General features: G+C 46.7%; 1 protein-coding gene across 1 annotated transcript in view; it reads left to right on the forward strand.

Annotated features, from left to right (window-relative positions):
• The first annotated feature begins 394 nt into the window (after positions 1–394).
• GLDN (gliomedin) overlaps positions 395–24,658 on the forward strand; it is a 35,842-nt gene continuing 11,578 nt past the window's right edge. Inside the window, exons 1-6 of the mRNA XM_063142527.1 lie at positions 395–736; positions 8,611–8,662; positions 12,395–12,412; positions 15,553–15,651; positions 15,985–16,131; positions 16,809–16,937. Of these exons, the coding sequence (XP_062998597.1) occupies positions 398–736; positions 8,611–8,662; positions 12,395–12,412; positions 15,553–15,651; positions 15,985–16,131; positions 16,809–16,937 (784 nt within the window). The 5' untranslated portion in view covers positions 395–397. The remainder of the gene's footprint in view (positions 737–8,610; positions 8,663–12,394; positions 12,413–15,552; positions 15,652–15,984; positions 16,132–16,808; positions 16,938–24,658) is intronic.

Genomic DNA, 24,658 nt, shown 5'->3' on the forward strand with positions numbered 1-24,658 from the left:
AAGCATAAAAACAACCAACAATTACGCTTAGCGTGGCGGGGGAGAAAAGCCACGGAGAAATGGGCCCCGAATCTTTTCCGTGCCTCGCTGCCCCCCAGCCCCCCATGCAGGCACTGTGCGTGGAGGGCAGAGCCGGCGGCGCGCCTCGTCCTGCTCCTGGAAGCCCGTGGGCTGGCCACGGGCTGGCCTGGCTGTCGGCCCGGCGCCCGGCCTGCCTCCCCCGCTGCCTGGCCCGGGCCAGCCCAGCCCGGCGGGCGCCCCTCCCCTCCCCTCGGCCTGGAGGACGGGGCGAGCGAGCGAGCCGCCCACGGGGCCCAAGAGCCGCCCCGCCGGGCGAACGACATCCCCCCGCCGGGCCCGGGTGGCGCCGAGTTCTCCTGCCGGCGATCGAGGAGCCATGCTGGGCCAGGAAGGGGGCGGCCGGGCGCTGCGCTGCGCTCTGGCCGCCGTCGGGCTGCTGGCCGCGCTCAGCGCCGCCGGCACCGTCTTCCTGCTGGGCCAGTGGAGCGAGCTGAGCGCGGCGCTGCGGGCGCTGCAGGAGGAGGCGGGGAGGCAGCGGGCGCTGGAAGGAGGGGCCCCGCCGGGCGCGCTCCGGAGCCTCCCGGAGCCCACCGAGCCGTCGGGCGCCGCCGCCGCCAGGAACAAGCGGAGCCACCGCGGGCGCGGCCTCGCCAAGGGCCACATCCGCGCCGAGAGCGACGACATGCTCATGATGATGACCTACTCCATGGTGCCGGTAGGAGGCGCGCTGCTCTAGTCCCGGGGGCGGAGGGCAGGAGGGGAGAGCGCGCCAGCCGAGCACCACCACCACGCCCAGCATCCCCAGCCAGCCCGTCGGCTGGGGCTGAGGAGGCTGGTCCAATCCAATCTCGAAGGCATCAGGTTGGAGGAAGCTGGCTTGGACCAAGGCCTCTTAACGTTGGCTTCAGGGGAGCCTCGGGACTGGGGATGATGGGAGTTGGGATGCAATACCTCTGGAGGACACAGGTGTATGTATGCGTGGGTGTCGAGGGCGGGGGTGGGGGGGTGGGGAAGGCAGCCTTTTGCAATTGTGTGCCCATTAGCCCTTGTGACCTCTGGCCCTGTCACTATCCCAACGCATGACCTGTTCCACTTTAGAGTTTCATTTGATAGATGTAACATACATGGAAATCGACATGGTGAGACTACAGGTGGTGGACAGTCATTCTGTGCTCTTGTGCAATTGCGAAAAATTGGAGGGGGCGGGTTGAGAATTACGATTTGCAGACTTCTGAAGAACCCAAACAATAACAGGTGTCGATGAAGTTACGGTCCTTCCAAAGTGCTGTTTTGGCATTAGTGGCCGGGCAGTCACTGGCCAGATGGCAAAAACGGGTTGTTTTTTTTTTTGCCACAAGAGGCTCTTTTCAGATGTCAGGTTCAGATGTCATGACAACACACCCTGAGAACAAACTACCCTCAACTACCCTACTACAAACTTTAAATAAGTAAATGCTGTACTCCTATGGAACGCTATCATCCCAATCGGCCTGGAAGATATTCACTTTCCGGGTCTAAATTTTTATGCCTCCTGGAAAAGGCCAGGATGAGAGCCTGCATAAATCAGATTCCGTAATGCCTCTGTAAGGTTTCATCTGTTCAGATGCATTTATCAGATTATGAAATAGCCAGGAACCTAGGGGTTATTGTTAAAAGGCAACATGGATGTTAAAGGGCAAAAAATACATTCTTTGGGAAACGTTTAAAACTCTGTTACTGACAGCCAAACTACATGTGATGTCATTCACATGGCTTGCTCTTGCAGGCAAGTTTTGCCTGTCACAAATATCGACCATGGAATGGAGGATGGGTTGGGGGAGCAGAATTTAAACTACATTATGGGAAGCCTTTACTACTTTGCCCCTGCTGTGGTCTCAATCTGGGTTCCCCCCCAACCCAGCCTGTTATTTCATGCAAACAGCAGGCAGGGTGGTCCGATATGGGATCACAACAGGGGGGAAACACCATCCCACCCTGCTTCCACAATGCCTCAGTCCCAATCCAGCTTGTCCCTTTCCCCAAATTCCCGCTCTGGCTATTTGTGAAAGAGAAATCTTGGGCTCCAGGGCAAACCACATGGATGATATCACATACTATCACATCTCCTGGAAGATCAGAAGTTCAGTTCCTGCCATTCTGTAGCAAGGTAGATGATTGTGGAAAGCAGTGTTTCTCCACCAGCCCCTTTTTTCCTCTTCCCTACCCATTTATTTTCCTTATGTGCCATGTCTTTTCTTCTTCTTAGCCTGCAGGCTGGGACTGTCTTGTTTTAGTGACTACATGTAAGATGCTCTGGGAGGCTTGGTGGCTGAGGAGCTGGATGTTTTACTGCTACTGCCTCTTCTTCATTCCACAAGAGCACAATGCTTGCAAAATGACAAAGCTAATAATGTGTGTTCCATAGACGGTTTTGCCGAAATAAGACAGAAATGGAAAGGGTAAACAGCAAAGCAGCATTGGGTTACACTTGCAAGCCAGGAGACATTTATTTATTGGCTGTAGATCCCAGAAAAAACCTTGGTTATGTGTGTAGTCTGTACATATGAAGACAGCCACCTCCGTAAAGTGGCTTTTTATAGCATGCTGTTAAAACAGTTTCAGGCAAACTGTTTCAACAAAGCATTTAAAACTTTCCTGGCAGTAGGATTTGTTCCGGTTGCTCGGTGGTAGGGTAGAGGCTTCGTGTGCAGAAAGTCCTGGGTTCGAAACCTGACATCTCCAGCTGAAAGGTTCAAGCAGTAGGTGGAGAGAAACCCTTTCTGCCTGAGTCCGCAGGCAGGTAACTGTTGCTCAAAGCAGACCAGGGGTAGGATGTCTGTGGACTTCCAGATGTTGCTAGACTATGAATCCCATTATCCTTGACCATTGGCAGTTCTGGCTAGGGCTGATGGGAGTTGGAGTTAAAGCCCATCTGGAAGGTGACCAGCTTCCTCACTCTCTGGACTAGATAATACTGGGCATATAGTTCTTTGGATTTAGGTAAAAGTCACAATCAAGGTTTATTCATCCTGTAAATCAGGGGTTTCAAACTTCATTCAGCCTTAGGGATGAATTCTATTTCAGAGAAGCTCTTGGAGGCCACATCTGATGGTGGGCAGGGCCAAAGATAAAAGGGGAAGGGCCAAAGGTAGGGTGACCATATGGAAAGGAGGACCGGGCTCCTGTATCTTTAACAGTTGCATAGAAAAGGGAATATCAGCAGGTGTCATTTGTACGCATGCAGCCCCTCACAGTTGAAGCTGCAGGAGCCCTGCCCTCTTCTGTATCTGGTCACTCTAGTTTCAAATTGCATTTGATTTTCTTGTGGATCAAAGAGCTTCTGATGACCTGAATCAAGTCACCTAGGAAGGCAGAAGAACAGTCAACTGTGACCTGCAGGTCTTTGCAAATGACTGGGGAAAGGGAATCTTTCTGGCTATAAGCATGATGAGGAGTTAGAACAGGGGGTGCAGTACAGTTTTATGGTGGAAGAGGGTGGGCTGCCCCTCCCCCGCCCCTCCGTGGGCCAGATGATGTCAATGGCCTTTGCCCCGCCCACTGATGTCTGCTCTCCATGCTGGGAGAGGTGGGGGGGGATTTCTCCTTCCAGGCCTGGCACAGTTCCTGGGTTCGTGTGGTGCCTGGCATCTCAACGGACATGCTTTACCACCAGCACAAAGGCCAGCTGGCTGAGTCCCTGGCCTCCCCCCTTCCAATGGCCTGGCCACCAATTTGCACCTTCCAGTGGGGTGGAAATGGCAGCTGCCATACAAAGGGTTAAGTATATTATGAGAAAATTCTGCAAAGTAGCCCCCTTTTTCTAAGAGCATGAAACACACACACACACACACACACAATCTCAGAAGTTTTCTTAGGAAAATGCTTTCTGAGTAATGTTGGTTCCATTCTAATCCCGCCTCTCTTAAGTATCAGTTTTTGGGAAATGCATGTGTAACAACTCTCATTTTTGGGGTGGGGTGGGGAAAATACCCTCATGTCCACAGGTATTTGCACAATGGGTTATGTATCTTGCTTTTCTGTTCATTCAGGGATGCCGTCATGCATTTCTGTGGGGTGAGGGGGGCACCTGTTTTGAGTTTTGCCTTGGAAAGAATGTCACCTCTGATTCAAAATGAACGGAAGCCAACGGCCGGCTTTTGATGGCTTACATAACTCACCCTCAATGCTGAGGACCATTCATGCAGATACTTTTTGTTGAGTGTTAGAAGCTGGACAATTGACTGGGGGAATGAATAAGCAGCTAATGGATTTCTAATTTGCACGCTTTTCTCATAGCTTGCAAATGTGTCCATGCTCATTTTAACTACAGATCATAGAATCATAGAATAGTAGAGTTGGAAGGGGCCTATAAGGCCATCATGTCCAGCCCCAACTCCTTAGCATGTGCCAGCAATGGCTACACATGCTAAGGAAATAGGTAGAGAAGAAGGGTGTTGCGTGTGAGTGGCTGGAATGGTGTGACATTTTGAGCTCAGGGACAAGGTTGCAAGAAACACGGGGTTGCCGTTGAAAATGGCAGCCCTGTGTCACATTCGCCCTACCTTTCTGTGTTGATGGCTGTGCCAATTCCAGATGTTTGAGGGAACTTGGGCAAGATACCCTCAATGGGGCCCCTCCCTCATTGTGTCTACCTTCTCACCACCCTTGCCACCAGCTGAGATGGCTCCTCCTACTATTGCGCCCAATTGCTTGCTTGGCAGACAGAGAGCCACAGAGCAAGCAGGTGATGGCATCTGCTCCTCCTTCTCCTCCTCAACGCCTCGAGGGTATGATGGCAGAATTACGATCAGAGTTCAATGTGTTGACTTTCTCTCCCCTATTTGGATGTCTCTGTGGCACTGCAGCCGTGGCATGATACTTTTATCAGGACCAATGGAAGCATCACAAAGTAGTGAGCAAGCTTTTGAGTTCAGCAGAGCTCTTCCGCAGGCTGGATGTTAAGCAAGCCAACAAAAAACAGGGTGGGGGCTGGGGAGGTATCGGTGAATGCTGTGATCTTCCCATCATGCCAATTTACGTCCTTGAATGTTCTCTCGCTCACCCCTTTTTCGGCTTAACGTCCAGCCTAAAGAAGAGTTCTGCTGACTATGGAAGCTTGATCACTACTTTGCAACTAAGCCTCTGTTGCTTTGGGGATATTTCTTTTTCCTAATGGATCAACATTGCTACCTGTGGTTTAATTATGAAATCTTGCATCTCAATATAGGAGTGGCCTTTTTTAACAACAACAACAACAACAACAACAACAACAATATATTTCTTACCCGCCTCTCCACTTGGATCGAGGCGGGAAACAACAGTGAATATAAAACACATTAAAAACCGATTAAAAGCATAGCATACATGATTAAAACATCCTTAAAACATTCTAAAATTTCACTGGATAAGCCTGCCGGCTGTATGACTGATAGGGATTTTCATGTGACGTTTTTCACCTGCTGAGGTAGGATTCATGCAGCGACTTCATTTCTCTCTCCTTCCTCCTCCAAACAGCCCAGGGGAGTGGACACGATTCTCCCGTAGCTCAGCGGCAGAGCACGTGCCTTGCATGCACAAGGTCTCAGGTTTAATTCCTGCTATCCCAAACTATCTCAGGTGTTGAGAAAAACCTCTGCTGGAGACCTTTTACAGACGCTTCCAGTAAATACTGGACTAGATGGGGGGGGGGGGGGAAATAGTCTGCCCTGATATAAAGCAATTTGTCCGATGTTCTCCATCTTGCCTTTTAATCCTCATAACAACCCTGTGAGGTGGGCTAGTGATTGGTGCTAGGTAAATCACATTGCCTCTCACAATAGTGATGAGGAGGTTTTCCTAACTATAGTGAGAAGAGTGCTAGGGAGGTAGGATATCTATCTTTTATTTAAAATATTGCTATCTCCTACAACTTTAGCAGGTGTAGCTGTTATTGGTATAGAGATGAGTGACGGAACAAAAAGAAAAATGTAGCCATTCCCCGCCCCCTCAATTCATTCCTATGCCAAAATAACTTCCCTGCCTCAGTTCGTTCTTACGCCAACATAATATTATAGGGCAAATTCTCTTCTTTAGCTCGTTCCCTTAATAGACTCTCACTGTGATTACACCAGTTGACAAAACAGGATGATGAGGACGCTCTACAAAGAGTGAGCAATCAATCTTCTGTCTTTGCAAACAAAAGCTCAGAAACGGGGGAGAAACGGGACCAAGAAATGTGGAGCGCAGGGCGTCCCAAAAAACAATCGCCTGGGGTGGCTATGGATTTGGGGGCGGTGGAAAATAAAGACACCCAAAGCTGCAATAAATTGCTCATTGTGAGCTAAGTGAAAAACGCTGTGCGGAACGTAAGATGAGCACTTGTGTGGACAGCCAAGATCCAGGACTCATCACCAAGACCCATTCATTGGCATTCTTTCATTGAATAGAGCTGGCAAATGTGCCGTTCTTTTCTCCAGCCCACCCAAAGGCAAGGGACTCAACATGTTTTGTAAAAGCACTGAAGCAGCTTTGGTTGCCCTGATGGATGACCTTCTGTTGGGAGAAAGACCGGTGGGGGAGTGCAGCTGTGTTAATTTCCCCTGATTTCTCAGTAGCTTTGGGAAATGGCTTGGGACAGCAACACCTGATGGAACGCCTCTCCTGACATGAACCTTCCCGTACACTGCGCTCAACATCTAAGGTCCTCCTCCGAGTGCCTACTCCGAGGGAAGCTCAGAGGATGGCAACAAGGGAGAGGGCCTTCTCAGTGGTTGCCCCCCTGACTGTGGAATGATCTTCCCGATGAGGCTCGCCTGGCGCCAACATTGTTATCTTTTCGGCGCCAGGTCAAGACTTTTCTCTTCTCCCAGGCATTTTAACAGCATTTAACAACGTTAAGTTTGTTTTTAATGGACCCCAGAATTGTTGTTTTTAAATCAATACTGTTGTTTTTATACTGTTTTTATGTTTTTTTAATTTTTTGTATACTTTTAATGTTTACTATTTTTAATTGTTGTAAATCGCCCAGAGAGCTTCGGCTGTGGGGCAGTATATAAATGTAATAAATAAATAAATAAATAAATACCATTGGCCATCTCGGGGATTGAACCTGACACCTTTTGCACGCCAGACATGTGCTCTACCACCGGGCTGCGGCCCTAGTCCAGGAGTAGGTAACCTGGCTTAAAATCCAACCTAAGTCCTAGTTAGAGGAGACCCATTGAAATGAATGGGACTTCAACCAGTCATGATTTACTTAAATCCCATTCATTTCAATGTGTTTACTCTAAGTAGGATTATTTATTTATTTATTTATTTATTTATTACATTTTTATACCACCCAATAGCCAAAGCTCTCTGGGTGGTTTACAAAAATTTAAACCATGAAGAGCATAAAAACAACCAACAATTTAAAAACACGAATACAAAATACAATATAGAAAGCACAACGGGGATTAAAACCACACAGCTAAAATTGATATGGGTTAAAATATGGAATTAAAACCGTAAAGTTTAAATTTGTTAGATTAAGTGTTAAAATACTGAGAAAATAAAAAGGTCTTCAGCTGGCGACGAAAGGAGTACACTGTAGGCGCCAAGCGAATGTGGGGGATCTACACTACTGCTTTAAAGCGCTTTATAGCAGTTTTGACAACTGTTGGGCCCCAGAACACACGGCATATACAGTTTTCAAAACGGTTTCAAAGTGCTTTAAAGTGCTTTAAAAGCAGTAGTGTAGATCCCCCCCCCCAGATGTTTGGGACTGCAGCTCCCATCAGCTCCAGCCAGGTCAGGGATGATGAGGCATGTAGTCCAAAGCAGCTGCAAGGTACCAGGTTGGCAGCTGCTCCAGTGAGGAAGGGGTTATGGATAGATGTTGCGTACGGAACACCACGCTGCCAGCCACAACATTGCCAGCCACAACACCGCTGGGATTTTACTCCAGTGCTTATGTTTTGCATGGGGCGGGGGAGGGCATTGTACCAAATTGTTACGACGTCTGATTTAAAAACTTACTTTCTAGCCTCATCCCCCCCCCCCCCCGTGGCCTTAGTGAGTAAGGTCAACCCATGGCCTTCCTTTGGAAGTCAGTTCAGCTTGCATCTTCAAGTGTGGCCTCATTTGGGACACTACATTTCCCTCTTCTGTAAGCAATGATGTCTGTACAAAGAGCATCCAACACTCCTGTCTTTAGAGGAAGGAAGCCCTGGGCTAATTGTTACTAACTGACTATGAATAAATGCTCGGCGGGAAAGGGTGTTGATGCTGTTGTTCTAATGTAGGGGAACGGCTTTGGCCCTCTCGATGTTTTTGGATGTGTTTTCCCATCAGACCCACCAGCGTGGCCAATGGGCAGGGATGATGGAGGTTGTAATCCAACAACATCTGGAGGGTCGAGGTTCCCCACCTTTGGTGTGGACAATGCTGAACTCGATGGATCAATGATTAGATTCAATAGTAGGCTGGTTCCTGTGTTGTTGGTTAATAAATTCATTTTTCACAATACACTCTAGTTTACAATTTGGGAATTCGTCAAATGCTAGGCAGAATGATGTCTGTTTCTGTCCGAATCATGAATCCTATATATTGCAAGCAATGATGTATTTATTTATTTATTTATTATGATTTTAGGTCCGGGTGATGGTTGAGCTGTGCAACAGCACGAAAGGGGTTTGTTTAACAGGTAAGTTGGCAAACTTGCGAAGTGATCTACCTTCTTTGCTTGGCTTGGCTTCACTGCTATTGCACACCAGTGGTGAAAGTGGCTAGGAACCGAGGAAGATGTAGCATGCGCAAAAATGCGATGGCGTTCCATCAAAAGATTTCATCAGTTGAGTCTGATGGCTCCGATGTCAGTGGGGCGGTGAATCTGTTCTGGATTTCAATCAGAACAAGTCAGATTTCTAAAACGGATCCTCACCTTGGGTCGCTCCTTTAGAGTTCTAACCGGTTCTGACTGAAACCCGGAGCGGATTCATTGCCCTAGTGACTTTGGAACCAGCAGCCTTCACTAGATTTCATCCGCATGAATTGTTAGGTTCAGAGCGCCAAAGCTTCGCAGGCCCTGCTCTTAAGACTCCTGAAACAGGTTACCTTACGGAAGTTAATCAGGTGTGGCTCTGGTCAGTGCCTGGATGTGAGCCTGTCTAATAATCCTTTGTAAAGCCTCGCTGAGCTCCGTGATCAAAACAGGTGGGAGAAGAAAGAAAGAGATTGCGTTTCAGCAGAGAGAAGGACTCTAGTTCTGTCCCTGGGAGGTGTTACTAGCTCTGTCCCTCCATCAAAAGATCAGCGACAGATCTTTTAAGCCTTGAAGGCTCTGGCACTTCAGTTTGCAGAAATGGAGTTATTTCCCACAAAGAAAAATGCCTGCATGTATGAAAATGCAAGTGCAGGTTGATGTGCACATCTTTATCTCATCTGAAAGTGAGAATTATTGCTTTTGTTGTTAGTGTTTTTATTTCTTAGATTCTTAAACTCCTTAAAAAAGAGAGCCAAGGTGACTTCCAACAAAAATGTACACGTACTGAATTTAAAACCGCTTAAAAACAACCCTCCTCCAATATACCAGCACGATCTTAAAAAAAGCAAAAACCGAAAACACCACTGACAACCAGAAACAATTCAACTGATGCATTAAAAAGCCTTATTTGTCCAGCCATATGCCATCCAATGCCTGGATAGAGAGGAAAGTCTTTACCCGGTTCTGAAAGAATGACAACGTTGGTGCCAGGCAGGTTTTGCGGGAGAGAGCATTCCACAATGGGGTGGGGGGCACCACCGAAAAGGCCCTCTCCCTTATTGCCATCCTCCGAACCTTCCTCAGAGGAAGGATTTAGAGAATGTGCATGCCTTCTCCACTCCCGGAATGCTTCAAGCAGTCCATCGTTTGCCAGAAAGGTGGAGGGGATGCTTATGGCTGAGGCTGAGCAACAGTGTGATCACATTTGCATATTTTTTAATTTTAAAAAAAGTTGCTGCAGGGATCGCTAGCGTGGATAAGGATTTGGGTGTGTGTTGTAGCACTGCCTTCCCACTGTTTTCCAACAATAACCCCCAGGCTCCTTTTTGTTTAAGGAAGGAGATTCTGAAGCAAAGTCTTTAGGGTGACCATATGAAAAGGAGGACAGGGCTCCAGTATCTTTAACAGTTGCATAGAAAAGGGAATTTCAGCAGGTGTCATTTGTATATATGGAGAACCTGGTGAAATTCCCTCTTCATCACAACAGTTAAAGCTGCAGGAGCTATACTAGAGTGACCAGATTTAAAAGAGGGCAGGGCATCTGCAGCTTTAACTGATGTGATAAAGAGGATATTTCACCAGGTTCTCCATATATACAAATGACACCTGCTGAAATTCCCATTTCAATACAACCGTTAAAGATACAGGAGCCCCCTGTCCTCCTTTTCATATGGTCAGCCTAGCAAAGTGTCCCTGCTAATAAAAAAATACCGGTGCTGTGTCCCTGTGAGCCCTGAGCCCGCTACACCACCCACAACAAGATCTCCATAAGTATTGCTTCTGGATCTGGGCCACTGTTTTGTCTCAGCATGGTGCTCCGGTCTGATGTGCCATTTTGTTCCTGCTGCAAATTGGAGTCGCAGAGAGAGCTCCTTGGGAAGCACTCAAGAACGCCGACACGTTCATTATTGCATTCCTTTGGCTGGCGCGAGCGAAAAGGCAGACATGCCGCACACCTTGTGGAGCAATTACTTGAGTCGCAGCCAGACTCCCCTGGCAGGACACATGTTCTGTCAAAGAACAAATTGGGTGAAATTTAAGACCCTGCTGGGCTTGGGATCGAGAATCACGTTTGTTTATTTGCTTTTGAAGATTAGGTTTCAACAAGCTGAACTGGGAGGGAAGGAAAGGAAGATTCTTCAGCTTTTGTATTTTTCAAAGTATCATGTGTTCCGTAGTTTCTCCAGTGTTCTGTAGTGGTACAGCAGCAAACCATGTTTTCCCCATGGGGAAGCGTGGAGAGACCATTTCTCCAAGGATAACCCACTGTTTTCTCTTAACCGCTGGGCATATGCCAGGAGGGATACGTGAGGCTTTCATTTGGGTTGGTGGGCACATTTGGAATTCTGAGAGAGTGTCATGGGTGCTGTCACAAAATGGCTGCCGTGGGAGTGGGGCTTGGTTGTTCATAAAATGGCTGCCACGGTGGACAATGGCCGGTAACCAAGCAGTCATTTCCCAGAAGGCAAACTGGTGAGACTAAAAGAAAAGTAACTTGCTCAAGAATCTAAGTACATTGCTAAGGTGTGTATGGGGTTGGTGCTGCCTGTTTTTAACCCGATGGTTCTGGAGGGCATCCTTTCACTTTGCAGCATGCCAGCCTCTCTGTTTAAAAATAATTAATTAAAATTATTTTAAGAAACAAGATAAAAAATCAGGAGGAGCAGGGAATCTGGTAGGGACCGAGAGAGACGTATGTGGGCACATTGGTGCCCCTGGGTGCCATGTTGGAGACCCCAGTGCCAGACCAATGTACGGATTAGAATGCAGTTATCCTTTGGACTTTGCAGTTCCCAATTTTTGCTATGCAGTTCCCAGCTCAAAAAAAGAAGTACCCAAATCCATCTAAATAAATGCATATCTTATGATATAATATGTTTAGAAATGCATACTTTGAGAGAAAAAAATTAAATAAAAAAACATATTTTGTGAGAAAATACATTCAAAAATACTATTTCGATATCAAATGCCATGCAGGTTTCTAAAAGAAAATGCAAATGCTGATTAATGCAGAACCAGGATGGAATGGACCTATGAATGAGCTCATCTGAAACTGGCCTGGATTATAAGGAAACTGGTCCATCCATACATGCCAGTCTCCTGATATCCCACCCCTGTGCTGTCCATGGGGGGAAAACAGAAATATACACCACGTGTGATTTTGGATGCTTGTAAATGCAACCCACCCACCCCACCCTGCCAAAGGATGCAGAAAACCTTGTGCTAATAACCAGGGTTCATTCTGTGAAAAAGCTACGTTTTCTTTGTAAAGAGGACCCTCAGCCCATTCTTGTTGCTTCTAATACCAAACCTAGTGCCAGCGTGCCGATGGGATTTGAGCCAAAATGAAGCCGCTGAGAAATAAGAGGGAGGGGATCAGCACACAAACACCCCTGTATGATGACAACAAAGCCCCAAGAAACATGTTCTAGGGGCCCACGAGTAGAACGCTATTCCTGGGTGGGAAGCGATGAAATTAACCAGATCTGGAAGTGGTTTGAACGTGTAGACATAAAGCGTGCACAAAGTTCCTTGAGATACTTCCGTGTTGTTTTCACTATGACATTGGCTTAGTCCTATTCATAAGAGTTGTATTCTTGGTTTTAGTGTCATGTTGCACTCACTGTTTTTCTTTTTTTTGGTTCTTTTTTCTTTTGTTCATATTTTGTTTAGGGCCACCAGGATTGCCAGGTAATAACCCTTTTTCCTTTATGTTCCCAAACCCTACTGCGACTGGGTCTGTAACTGAATCTAAGCACATGTGACACAAAGAGCTGCATATGACTTTGGCCATAGCTAGACCTGAGGTTTATCACTGGATCGTCCAGGGGTGAAACCTGTTCATCTAGGTAACACACAAGGGATCCAGTGCTCAGGCAGGGGCGAACCCTGGATGATCCCAGGATAAACCTTAGGTCTAGCTGTGGCCTTCCTTGCTTATCCCTGTCCTGCTTCCTCTCCCCTTTGTTGTTTCCCCTGTATCAAATTGGAGCCCCTTGGGGGCAGAGTACTGTTCTCTTATACTCTGTATAGCACCACACTGATGGCACTATATGCACAAGAACAAGAACAAGAATGTTTTTATCGAACCCTTTATCGTACCAATTCAATATGGTGAGGACCTGTTTTTCTAGGGTTCTTCCAGCGTCAAAGGCCCGTTAAGGCTGCAATGCTATGAGGATCTTGGAATTGTTGTAGATCACAAGCTGAATATGAGCCAACGATGCGATATGGCTGCAAGATAGGCAAATGCTATTTTGGGCTGCATTAATAGAAGTATAGCTTCCAAATCACGTGAGGTACTGGTTCCTCTCTATTCGGCCCTGGTTAGGCCTCATCTAGAGTATTGCGTCCAGTTCAGGGCTCCACAATTCAAGAAGGACGCAGACAAGCTGGAGCGTGTTCAGAGGAGGGCAACCAGGATGATCAGGGGTCTGGAAACAAAGCCCTATGAAGAGAGACTGAAAGCACTGGGCATGTTTAGCCTGGAGAAGAAAGATTGGGGGGAGACATGATAGCACTCTTCAAATACTTCAAAGCTTATCACACAGAGAGGGCCAGGATCTCTTCTCGATCCTCCCAGAGAGCAGGACACGGAATAACAGGCTCAAGTTACAGGAAGCCAGATTCCGTCTGGACATCAGGAAAAACTTCCTGACTGTTAGAGCAGTACAACAATGGAACCAGTTACCTAGGGAGGTTGTGGGCTCTCCCACACTAGAGGCCTTCAAGAGGCAGCTGGACAACCATCTGTCAGGGATGCTTTAGGGTGGATTCCTGCATTGAGCAGGGGGTTGGACTTGATGGCCTTGTAGGACCCTTCCAACTCTACTATTCTATGATTCTATGAGCCTGACCATGGATATTCTCACCACTTGAAAAGTAGCCTCTGCCTGTTGAGAACTCTGAAGACTCCCTTGGGGACAGGCAGAGACATCCAGAGGGGATCACAAGCGAACATGGGGGAAGCAGAAACCATTGGCCACCAATCTCCTTCTGCTGTTTATCTTGCCTTATCTCTCTGCTTAGCAGCTGATTTTCCCTACGAGTTGGGAGGGGGGTGGAGCAGGGAAAGTTAGCTGCTAAGCAGTGAGATAAGAGGAGGAAAAAAAATCTGGATGTAGAAAGGTGGCCAGTGGCTATGCTTTTGCAATATAAATAAAATGAAATAAATAAAATAATTAAATAATAAATAAAAATAATAAATATATGTGTGATTTCTATCCACTTCAGCTTTCTCTTCCTACTGGAAGGGGAGCCTTCAGAACTGTCAAAAGGTGGAGTTCTCTTGCAAAGGGTATAACATGTAGCCAGGTTTGAAGTTCCATTTAAATCAGTAGCAGCTACTTCTGATCAAACTTGCATCGGATCAGGCTGTGCAAGTTGGTTTAGTTAAAATTGGGAGATTTCTCCTTTCTTCCTAAAAATTGTGGCTTGTTTTTGTAAAGGAATAGTACAGTCCTATCTATGGTTATTTGGAAGTAAGTTCCAACTGTGCTCCACGGGACTTACTCCGTTGTGAGCATTTAGGATTCCAGCCTTAATGTTTTCCACAAGAATCCCTCAAAGTTGGTGTAGAAATTGAATCCAGGTTTGGATCCAGATTAACTCATAGACTCCTTGGAATCCATGGGATGTACGTTAATCATGACTTAAGTCCCATTGATTTCAATGGGTCCACTCAAAGTATAGCTATGCCTGCCTCCAACCCATATTTTCTGAAAATATATTTCTAGATTCTGTTTTAAGCCTCAGTCTTCTCTTCTACTATCTGCATTGCAGAATCATCCAAACCTACAAAGTTGCCTCACTTCAAACCATTTGAAAGCAAATGCAGTAACTGAGGTTTGTTTTAAATTTTCACACCATAGTGTCTTTTTCTTCCATGAGATATCAATTTTGGATACCATGAAACTACAGAAATTTCATCAGTGAGCTAAGCATTTACGATAATCCTTTTTTTAAAAAAAGAATCAAGTGCCACACATGATATTGATTTAGTTAATTTTAGGGATGGTGAATGAACAATGTTCAAGATTGCGCCAAACATGATCTTGTCACTCATCCCGGGCCCAATTCTTGCTTGCATTTGCGATGGCTGCTTGCTTCGTGTGAACGGGAGACATACAAACATCAGAAGAGCCCTGCTGGATCAGACCAAGGGCCCATCTAGTCCAGCACTCTGTTCACACAGCGGCCAACCAGTTGTGGTTGACTTCATTGAATGGTTTTGTACCAGTGGCAGCCAAGGATATAGAACAGTGGGAGAGAGGATACATGGTGTAATGGCATCAAGGCATGAGGGAAGTTGTACTATGCACTGCGGAGGGATAGAGGGAACCTCAACAGGGGCTTGCCATTTTGGCCCCCGGCCCCGTTTGGCCTGGCGTAGAGTTCTGTCTTTACTATGAATAGGATTGAGGTCCAGGGTTCAGAGAGGATGTGATGGCTGAATTGCAGTCAGCAGGTGAACAAGCAAGTTGCAATGGTGAAGAGGAGGAGCTGGTCCAGTGGGCTCTTGTCAGTGGGCCCCCACTGGGATATGGGGCACTGGCCAGTGCCTTCTCATGCCTACCTTTGACATCAGCCCTGGGATGCTTCCTTGAGTTCCATGATAGGAGAAAGGTGGGATATAGCTTTTAATGGTTTTTAATTGTTGTGAACTGCCCAGCCAGCTTTGTCTATGCAGCTGTATATTAATATAATGAAATGAAATGAAATATACATGTAATTAATAAATGAAGCAATGGGATAAATAGTTTTTGATGATGGATGATATCCTGTCTGGGAAGCAGAAGTCTCTAAAATATATATTTCATTGGCTTGATCAGGTCCCCCTGGGCTCGATGGATTGCCTGGATTGAATGGATCGGATGGGATTCCCGGAATTCCTGGGCAAAAGGGAGAATCTGGGAAAAGAGGAAAAATAGGTATCTTCACAGACTCAAGATATATGTGGCTAACACTTCCCCATATCTTCCTTGTTCCCACCTTCCCCAAACCTCTGCAGCGAACTCAAAAGTTCAGACCAGCCATGTGGTACGGTCCTCCTGCGGTGACCGTACCACTTTAGACTTTGCTCCTCATCTTATTTAACTGTTGCAGTCATGTCTTAAATCTGTGCAGCCAGTTCAAAAGTCCAGTCATGGGGTATAGTCCCCCTGTGTTGACTGTACCACTTCAGACTTCGCTTCTGACCTTATTTAATTGTCCCAGCAGTCACATCTCACACATGGTATTTAACTTTCCTGTCGGTTTGCTAGGACCTAAAGGAGAACCTGGTGAGAGAGGCGAGAAAGGAGACACCGGCGAAATTGGCTTACCTGGGAAAGAAGGGACCCGAGGAGAAAAAGGGACCAGAGGCGCCAAGGGTGACAAAGGCGATGCAAATAATGAACTCCTAGCAGAAGGTGAGAAGAAATGCACTTTCTGAATTAGATGTCAATGCAGCCTTTCCTCAGCCTAACGGTCTCTGGACACTTGGACTTCAACATCCATCTGTCCTCATCAGTGTGACCACTGAGAGATCTACCACTAGATCCTGGTCTACTTTCTGTTCATTCCTGGTGTAAATGATGCTGCATTGAAGCTGTGGATCGTCAGTCTCCAGAGCCGGGCTACTGAGGTTGCCTTGGAATCTCTGGGAGTATCGTGTTTCTCTAGGGTCGTGGGGGTTAGGGTCACAGAATGAGGACTTGACTGTTAAAATTTGGATCTGCAGGCTACAAAAATATCACCTTCTAAACTCCCGCATTGGATCCGCTTGAAAACACCTCTCAGTCTGAAAGGTGCAAAGCCTGTAGCATTTGTCTCTTGTAGTTACTCTTCTAGAAGGCTATTGATGGCTACTAGTCCTGATGGCCAAGTGCAGCCTCCAGTATCAGAGGCAGTAAGCCTGTGTGCACCAGTTGCTGGGGAAAATGGGCGGGAGGGTGTTGTTGCATCCATGTTCTGCTCATAGTTTCCTGGTCGACAGCTTGTTGGTCACTGTGTGAACACAGTGATGGACGAGATGGACCCTTGGTCTGATCCAGCAGGGCTCTTCTGATGTTCTCATAGAATGACTCTTTGTCTTCCGCTCCGCTAGGTGCGAAAGGTGATCCGGGGCTTCCAGGCCCTCCTGGTCCCCCAGGCCCCCCAGGACCTGCAGGGCCCCCTGGGAAGCGCAAAGGAAAGCCCCAAGCTCAGGAGAAAATGTACAGCGCCGAGTGTACAGGTGAGTGTGCCGTCCCGATGTCATGTGGTGGCTGTTCAAGCTTACACAGGTGTGAATCCCACTGTGCTCAGTGGTGCCTACACCCTGGTCAGTGGGTGTAGGGTTGCCTCCTAAGCAGCAAATCTGGAAGTCCCCAGTTCGATTCTCAGCTCTGCCATGAACTCACTCTGTGGCTTGAAGTAAAGCACCTCTTTCTCTCGCTCTCTCAAACCTCAGAGCCTGCCACGCCATCCTATAACACTGGGTTGTTGTAAAGCGTTGTTGTATAGAGTGCAACTAGATAATGCCCGTGATGCTTTCTGGACACTTCAGGGTGTTTGAATGAGGATGGGGAGGTCATAGAAGCATAGAGTTGGAGGCCATCTAGTCCAAGCTTGTGCTTGATGCAGGACATCCAAAGCGAGAGCATCCCCAAGAGATGGCTGCCTGTCCAGCTCCTCCTTGAAGACCTCCAACGCGGGATTGGCCACCATGCCTTTGGGCAATTGGTTTTATTGTCAATATGCTTTTACTGTCAAGCCGTTTCTACTAAAGTTGACTGGGACCCTACCTCCCTGCCTTCTGGGCCAACAGAGAGTGTGCCTTTGCCCTTCTTCTGCGAGACAGCCCTTCAGGCACTTGAAGGGCGCTGCCATGTCTCATCTGTCCCGTCCCATCCCTCCGTCTTCTCCTTTCCAGGATCTTGCAAAGGGCGTTTCGTTTCACCCTACTTTCTCCTTCACTCCCTGAACCTGGAATCAAACCAGGGGTTGGCGTGCATTTGTGGGAGATAAGGAGCATAGTCATAGAGTCGGGAGAGCAGGGAGACAGGGCAGATAGCCATGGCTTGGGCAGAAAAATAAGCCTTTGAAAGTAAAGATTTATGTTCCAGATTGCAGCACGGGGGTCTGGAAACGACAAGGTTGTGTTTAAATTAAAAACGCTCCATTGGTGGTCTCAGGAAACAGCTTCGCCCAAGAAATATAACTCTTTTGTTTAGCGTTCTGATAGGGAACCCAGAAGGGTTCTGCCTCTGCACCATAGCATCTTGACAATGGCCTTGGGGGAATTTGGTGGAGGCCTCTGATGATGCAAAAGGACTGTGGATTGTAGAATCACAGAATTAGAGCGGGAACTTGCTAGGCTGTCAAGTCCAACCCCAGTGGAGACTGTTGGCTCCAGTTTCGGTGGGGCTGTGAATTCATTCTGCGTTTCAGCCAGGACCAGCCAGAACTCTAAAGGAGCTCTCCAAAGTGCTGAAACCTAACCACAAAATAGGGTCAGAGTAAGTTTCAGCACCTTGGAGAGCTCCTTTAGAGTACTTCTATTTATATCCAAGGAGGCTTACACAGTCTTCCTCCTCTCCATTTTATCCTCACCACAACAACCTTGTGAGGTAGGTTGGGCTGAGAGTCTGTGACTGGCTGAAAGTCACCCAGTGATCTTCATAGCCGAGTGGGGACTAGAACCCGGATCTCTCGATTCCCAGTCTAGCACTCTTACCACTCCACCACACTGGCTCCCTTTTAGAGAGTTCCCCTAGCCGTGTGGCTCCCGTTGCGTTCCTTCCTGCAGATCTGGCCCCAGAGGAATGGGAAGCATCCAAAGAAAACATTGTGCTGCCTGTTATACCATCCGTGTAGCTTTGCATGCACTTATTGCCACGCAGATGATTGCATGATGACTTTGCAGTACAATTCAAGTGGCTAGGTTTGGTTGTCCTCTTCAAATAGCTGATGGGCTGTATGTGTGCTTTTCATGAACCACTTTGCCCACTGTGAAAAGTGTCCCCTCTTTTCTGGCAATTACCGCCCCCCTCCCCTTTGCAAGAGCAGCTAAAGACCATCAGGCAGCAAAGGTGAAAGGCAAAGGTGCAGGAGGTCCAGCTGCCGTAGTGTGGTTGGCCAGGAATTGCCTGCTTTGTCTGACCGTAGCAGCCCAAGTGGCGGCCCACCCTTTCCCCTCCTTACGCCCATCCAGGCTGTGGTCGGGCTCCAATTTAGAGTGAGGGTAAGGAGATAGAGGACGGACTGTGCCATCGCTCTGAATTGGCTTTCTTTGCTTTCAGAGATGTTGTCACAGCACCAAGTGTGATCAACAATGTGGCGTTACATTGAAGCTGACCACCTAGTGAATGAGAATGAGAGAGAGAGAGAGAGAGAGAAAGAGAAAGAGAGAGAAGACGTAACAAAAGGGGTGGGGGTGGGGAAAGGAAATAGCACCAGAGAAGCAGCAATTTGGGCTATGAACAGGCAGACATCCTCCCCCCTTGCAAGCTAAGTACGACACCGAGATCCATCCATCACCTGCTCTTTTCCCAGATTCAGAGGGAATATGGTCTCTGAAAAACGGACGCGACACTTTGGTTTGTCAGAACTATTAGTCACTGCTGGGCCTTTTCTCTATATATTCATCTCATGCTTATTTCCTTTAATTTATATTCCACCCTCCACCCGGGTATGTTCCGATCCTGTAAACAGAGACTACGTTACATGTAGTCACCCTTCCAGGCCCTCTCCATGTCCAGACATGCTTAGCTGTCGTAGTATGTCAGCATCCTACACCTCCTGGACATTTTCTTTTTGCTCATGGCCACTGAAAGTCATCTTCAGATTCGCATTCAGGGCCATGGTCACTTGGGCCTTTGGAGGAGTTCTCCTCTGTATGCCGGTCGTCTTGTTTTCCCAAAGCCGAGCATCCAAAGCGAGCCCCCCACAGGAGCACTGTTCTGCCATCCTATTTCTGGAGCGTCTCACCTTTTCCGTTGAAGATGGACCCCGTCCTAGTAATGAGACTGTGAAGTGGGAACATGGCCCTCTTCCAGTGCTTCGGAACAGAACGTGCCACTTCAAGGATGTTGGAGGAGAACATTGCTCTTGCCCTCTCCTCTTTGTACTATTTTGGGGGCTGCTTGATTAGCTCGCCGTAGGAACTGGCGCCCCACTGGTTCCATCCCCTGCTGTGTCTAGCTTCTGTCTTATCTAATGAGAAGAGAAGCAGATAATTGGTGGTACGGATATGAGCAGCCGTTTGCAAGGTAGGCCTTGGCTGGTGGGAGCCTTCGATGAACCCATGCCAATGCCAAAATCCATCCGTTCTTTGGGTTTAGTGCAACATTTTGGGCTTCAGTGCCCATCATCCCCAGGCCTTTGGTCCTGCTGGTTGTGCCTTATGGGAGTTGTAGTCCAAAATGCCTGGAAAGCATCTAGTTGGTGAAGAGAAGAGTGAGATAGATAGCAGAATTTCATATCTTCTTGTTCTGATTCTGCTGGCTGAGGCTATGAACTTCTGAGAGTTGAATATGAGGTTTTCAAGGCTAGAGCCATGATCGGATCTCCTGGCTTTAAAGCAATTTGAGGGGAGAGTCCTGATTTTGATCAGAGTAGTGGCACTGCTCTATCCACAGCAGTTTTTGAGATTAAAATAGCTGCTATTTAATCTGGTGTGTGTGTGTGTACAAACAGTCATACTACAGGTATCTCTCTTCCAATCCATCCCCTGTGGCATTAAGAACATCTTCAAAGGAGGAGCAGTTTAGATCTGGAAAACAGCACAGGAGGAAGGGGTTCAACTCCACTCTCATCAAAATCATGGATCACATGTAATGCTTAATGCCCAAACCATGATTAAGAATAGGCCACACAGCTGAATTGTGGCAGCAGGACTCGAAGTGGGCTTCTCCAAACCAGAGGTTGGCAGAAAGTAGATTTCCAGATGTTTTGGAATTCAACCCCCAGCACTGCTTATCATTGACCACGCTGGTAGGCGTTTCTGGGAGTAGAAGTCCAAAACTTCTGGATAGGTTTCTGCCCACCCTGGTTTGAAACCATGGTTTATTAACTCCGGTTAAGCTTTACATTGGCACTAAACAAACCACAGTTAAGGTCGCCTCCCCACCTTTCCGTCCTCTTTGCCTACATCGTGACTTGCAGCTCTAGCTGGTGCCTCTGAGGAGCAGGGCGTAGTTTAGCAAATTAAGCCATGGTTTCAGTCCAAATCTGGGATCAAACCATGGTTAAGAGATGTGTCTTCTCTGAGCCGAAGTTGAGGCTTAAGGCCAATTCGGACCTTATCCACTCAGTGAAGCAACACCTGGAAGGAGGGAACAAGCTCCCTTGAAATCTTTGCACTTAAGGCTGCCTCGTTCTGTGTTGGATTGCGGCCGATGTGTTTAAGCTTTAATTTTGCCTATATTATATAGCACATATTGAATTCCTCTTGGCTTTGGGCTCGGATGTGCAAGCAAGGGTTCTGTTGCGTATGCAGAGCTCCACGTGTGCAGGGTCTTTCCCGTTCCTTTTACGAGCAGGGAGACAATCTATGAGCACAAGGAGGGAGCTTTTGTGGGCTGCACCCGTGGAGTTGGAACTTCACCCTGAAGTAGTAAGCAGTGCAGTCTCCAGGTTTTGAAGGGCCCTTCATCAAGGCATTGTCAGTGGTTTCCCTCCCTCAGGGACTCTTACCTTTTCACCACCATTGCCACCAGCTACTATCACTCCTCATCTTCTTTCCCAGTATGGCCACCTCTTGCTTGCTTGACAGGAAGGGGCACCTCCTTCTCCTTACCACCACACAGTTGAACAAGCAGGTTGCAACAGTGAAGAGAAGGAGCAACTCCAAGCGGCTCTTTGGAGTGGGCCCTCAGCAGGTGCCTACTCTTGACATAGACCCTGGTAGCCTTTTCTGAGTGTCGAGCAGGCTCATGATTTTCAGGCAGATGGGTACATATGTATTGTACGAAGTGATCTCCAGGCCTTGGATGGACTCCAACTGAAAACATCGTTGGCCTTAGACTTTCTGTTCCTTTTTTCATTAATTCCCAAACACAAATCAAGCTCTTCGGCTTCTTTGGGTATGCTAGCTTGGGCCTTGACCATTCCACACAAAAAGATAAAAAAGCTGTTTAAGGGTGCTACTGGTACTCTTAAGGACACGGACTGGAGAAAGTAGATGGGGAATGAGTGTGTGTGTGTGTGTATGCAATTGGTGGGCAGTATATTCAGGACAGGCAAAAAGAGCAACTATGTCACACAACATGTAATTCAGTCATAGGACTCTCAGCCACAAGATGTGACAAAGGCCTCCGGCTCAGATGATGATGATGATGATGATGATGATGATGATGATAATTTTATTTCATTTCTATACTTCCTAATACGAAAAGCTCTCTGGGCGGTCCATACCAATTCATCAAATCAAAACCGCAGATACAAAATAATAAAATACAGCATCGAATTTCAATATGCACAATTTAAACAGCTGAAAACGATTTCAATGAAATACTCTGGTTAGCCTCGGCAAGCATGGAAGCATAAAGGGCGAGTGGAGGAGCCACGGGGAGATCCCTCCCTCCTCTGCTAGCCTGCTGGCTGCGGAAGAAGGAAGCCCCTTCCTCTGTGGCTGGAAGAGGAACCAACGAGGTCGGTGAGAGTTGGGTTATGGGTCCCACCCCCCCATAGGAATCTGCTGCGTACTGAGTCAGGACCCTGGTGCGTTTAGCCTCGTATTGTTGACGTTAACTAGCAGTGGCTCTCTGGGCAGGATTCTTTCTTAGCCCTACCTGGAGGTGCTGGGTATTGAACTTGGGGACATCCTGCATGCAAAGTAGGTGCTGTTCCCTTCTTCCGCCAGCCCTCTCACTCACCTGCTTGTAATTCCTAGACACCTGTGGTGACCAGGTGAATTATTAAATACAAGACTGATGTAGCATTTGCTATGTATGTGGAAAACCTTGATGACCACTTTCCTCAATCTGTGGCTGTTCCTGAGTATGACTCTTCTTAGGTAAGGATATCATAAGATATGTAAGATACTTATTTCAAGTATGGGATTCCCTTTCTTTAGCATGTATTTTCCTTTTCACTCTTCCCCCTCCCCTTTTCCTCCATGTTTCCATGTGCTTTAACATACACGAGCACTGAACCGTTACAGTCTCTGTGTTTATTATTTTGTGATTATGTAAAAATCGAACCACCACCACAAAGCACCTTAATAAACAAAACATTTTAAGGGTGCATTGTTTTGTCTGTGCTGGTGCAAACCATGGTTAACACTAACCACGGTTGGCTTGATGCCTTGTTTAAAAGGGATTAGCAACATGGATCGCGCCTGTGCAGTTTTCATCATGGTTAATCTTAATCAGGGAATGGAGGAGGAATTCCTGAGAGAAGAGCCAAAAGTATGTAGCCTGTTCAGACAACACACAAAGCAATGGTTAGGCTGCAAACTCTTTCGCAGCAAATGGTTAGTAAGTGTGTTTAAACCGTGGTTATGTAGGCACCATGACACGCCCCGCTAAATCATGGTTCACATGACATGCAAAGCCATGATGTTAGCTCAAAGGGCTTAACCGCTGTGGCTTAGCTTGTCATCTGAAGAGGATCACGCTGTTGATCTCATCAAGACAACTGCTAGCGTTATATCTTCTCAGTACTTGTGGGGCGTCTGTCACACCAGAGAAAGAAAACAACACACAAAATCAGCTATAGGAGTCTGGCTTTGAGATGGACATTGGATGTTAAACTTGGGCAGCTCATAGACTGTCAGGCGCCATTTTGTCAAGAAATACTTTTGTAAGCCGCCATGAGAGCCTTTTTGGCTGAATGGCGGCATAAAAATCCTTAAATAAATAAATAATAAATAAATAAATTTTGTCTCTGAATAGTGGGGCTTCCAAAGAGAGGCTTCCCCAAACATCCCTGACACGTTGCTTGAGCCATTCAAGCACCCAACACCTGTTTGCATTTTGCGGAGAGAAGCGGTATAACCATAATATTATTTTTCACCTATTATTATGTCACATGGCGAAATTTGAGATTGAACCACATTCTCAAGACCAATAAAAAATGATGCATTTTTCCAGGGGAGGCAATTGCAGGCAAATTCTGCACACCTCCATCTTACCTGCTGCGTGCCAATGCTGAATCCCTTGGTGCGTTGTACGAGACGCCCCTCTTGATTTCGTGGCTTGAGAAGTTACGAAAAAGAACCTCAAACAATCCTGACTGTTTGAGTTGTTTTGTTTTCTGAATACACCGTTTCTTTTTTTCTTTTAAAATTTTTTATTCATTTTCAACACTATATAAACATAGATAAACATTACCAAAATATAACTGAAACAAAACACAATAAGAAAAAAAAAACATCAAATATCTGCTGCATACATATTGAATGATTGTTGAGTACAAATATCAAAAACTATTACATATACCTTATCATACTACAACATCTTCGTTCTTAACATAAAAGTGCACCCCCCACCTCGGGATCATTCTTGAGTCCAAAATCTAATCGTTTCTTCTGCTGAAGAAATGAATACACCGTTTCAAAACCTGCCACCTCTCAGCTGCACAATGTCCATGATCTAAATCCTGAAACAATCTCGAATAAGGGAATCTGAAGTACGGTCTGCTCTCAAACAAACCTGTCCAAACCTGAACAACAACAATAATAATAATAATAATAATAAATGCAAAGAAAATACTGGAAATTGGATTCAGAAAAAGAAAAAATCGATTTCAACCCCATTCAGTTTTATTTGGATACTTAAAAAGACACAGCAATTTCTGGAGATCTAGAAACAGTTATATCTTTGTTAACTGGAACTAGGAGGAGGTGCAGGGTGGAAGAACTGGGGCACAGGACCCCCTTCCATAAAAGAAGAGCTGAAAAGGATGTGAGCCATGTTCTAAAAGATAGAACCAATCTTACTAATAGAATGTAAATCACAGTAAACACATACA

This window comes from Elgaria multicarinata, chromosome 16 (genome assembly GCF_023053635.1).
Source record: "Elgaria multicarinata webbii isolate HBS135686 ecotype San Diego chromosome 16, rElgMul1.1.pri, whole genome shotgun sequence".
Lineage (NCBI taxonomy): Eukaryota > Metazoa > Chordata > Lepidosauria > Squamata > Anguidae > Elgaria > Elgaria multicarinata.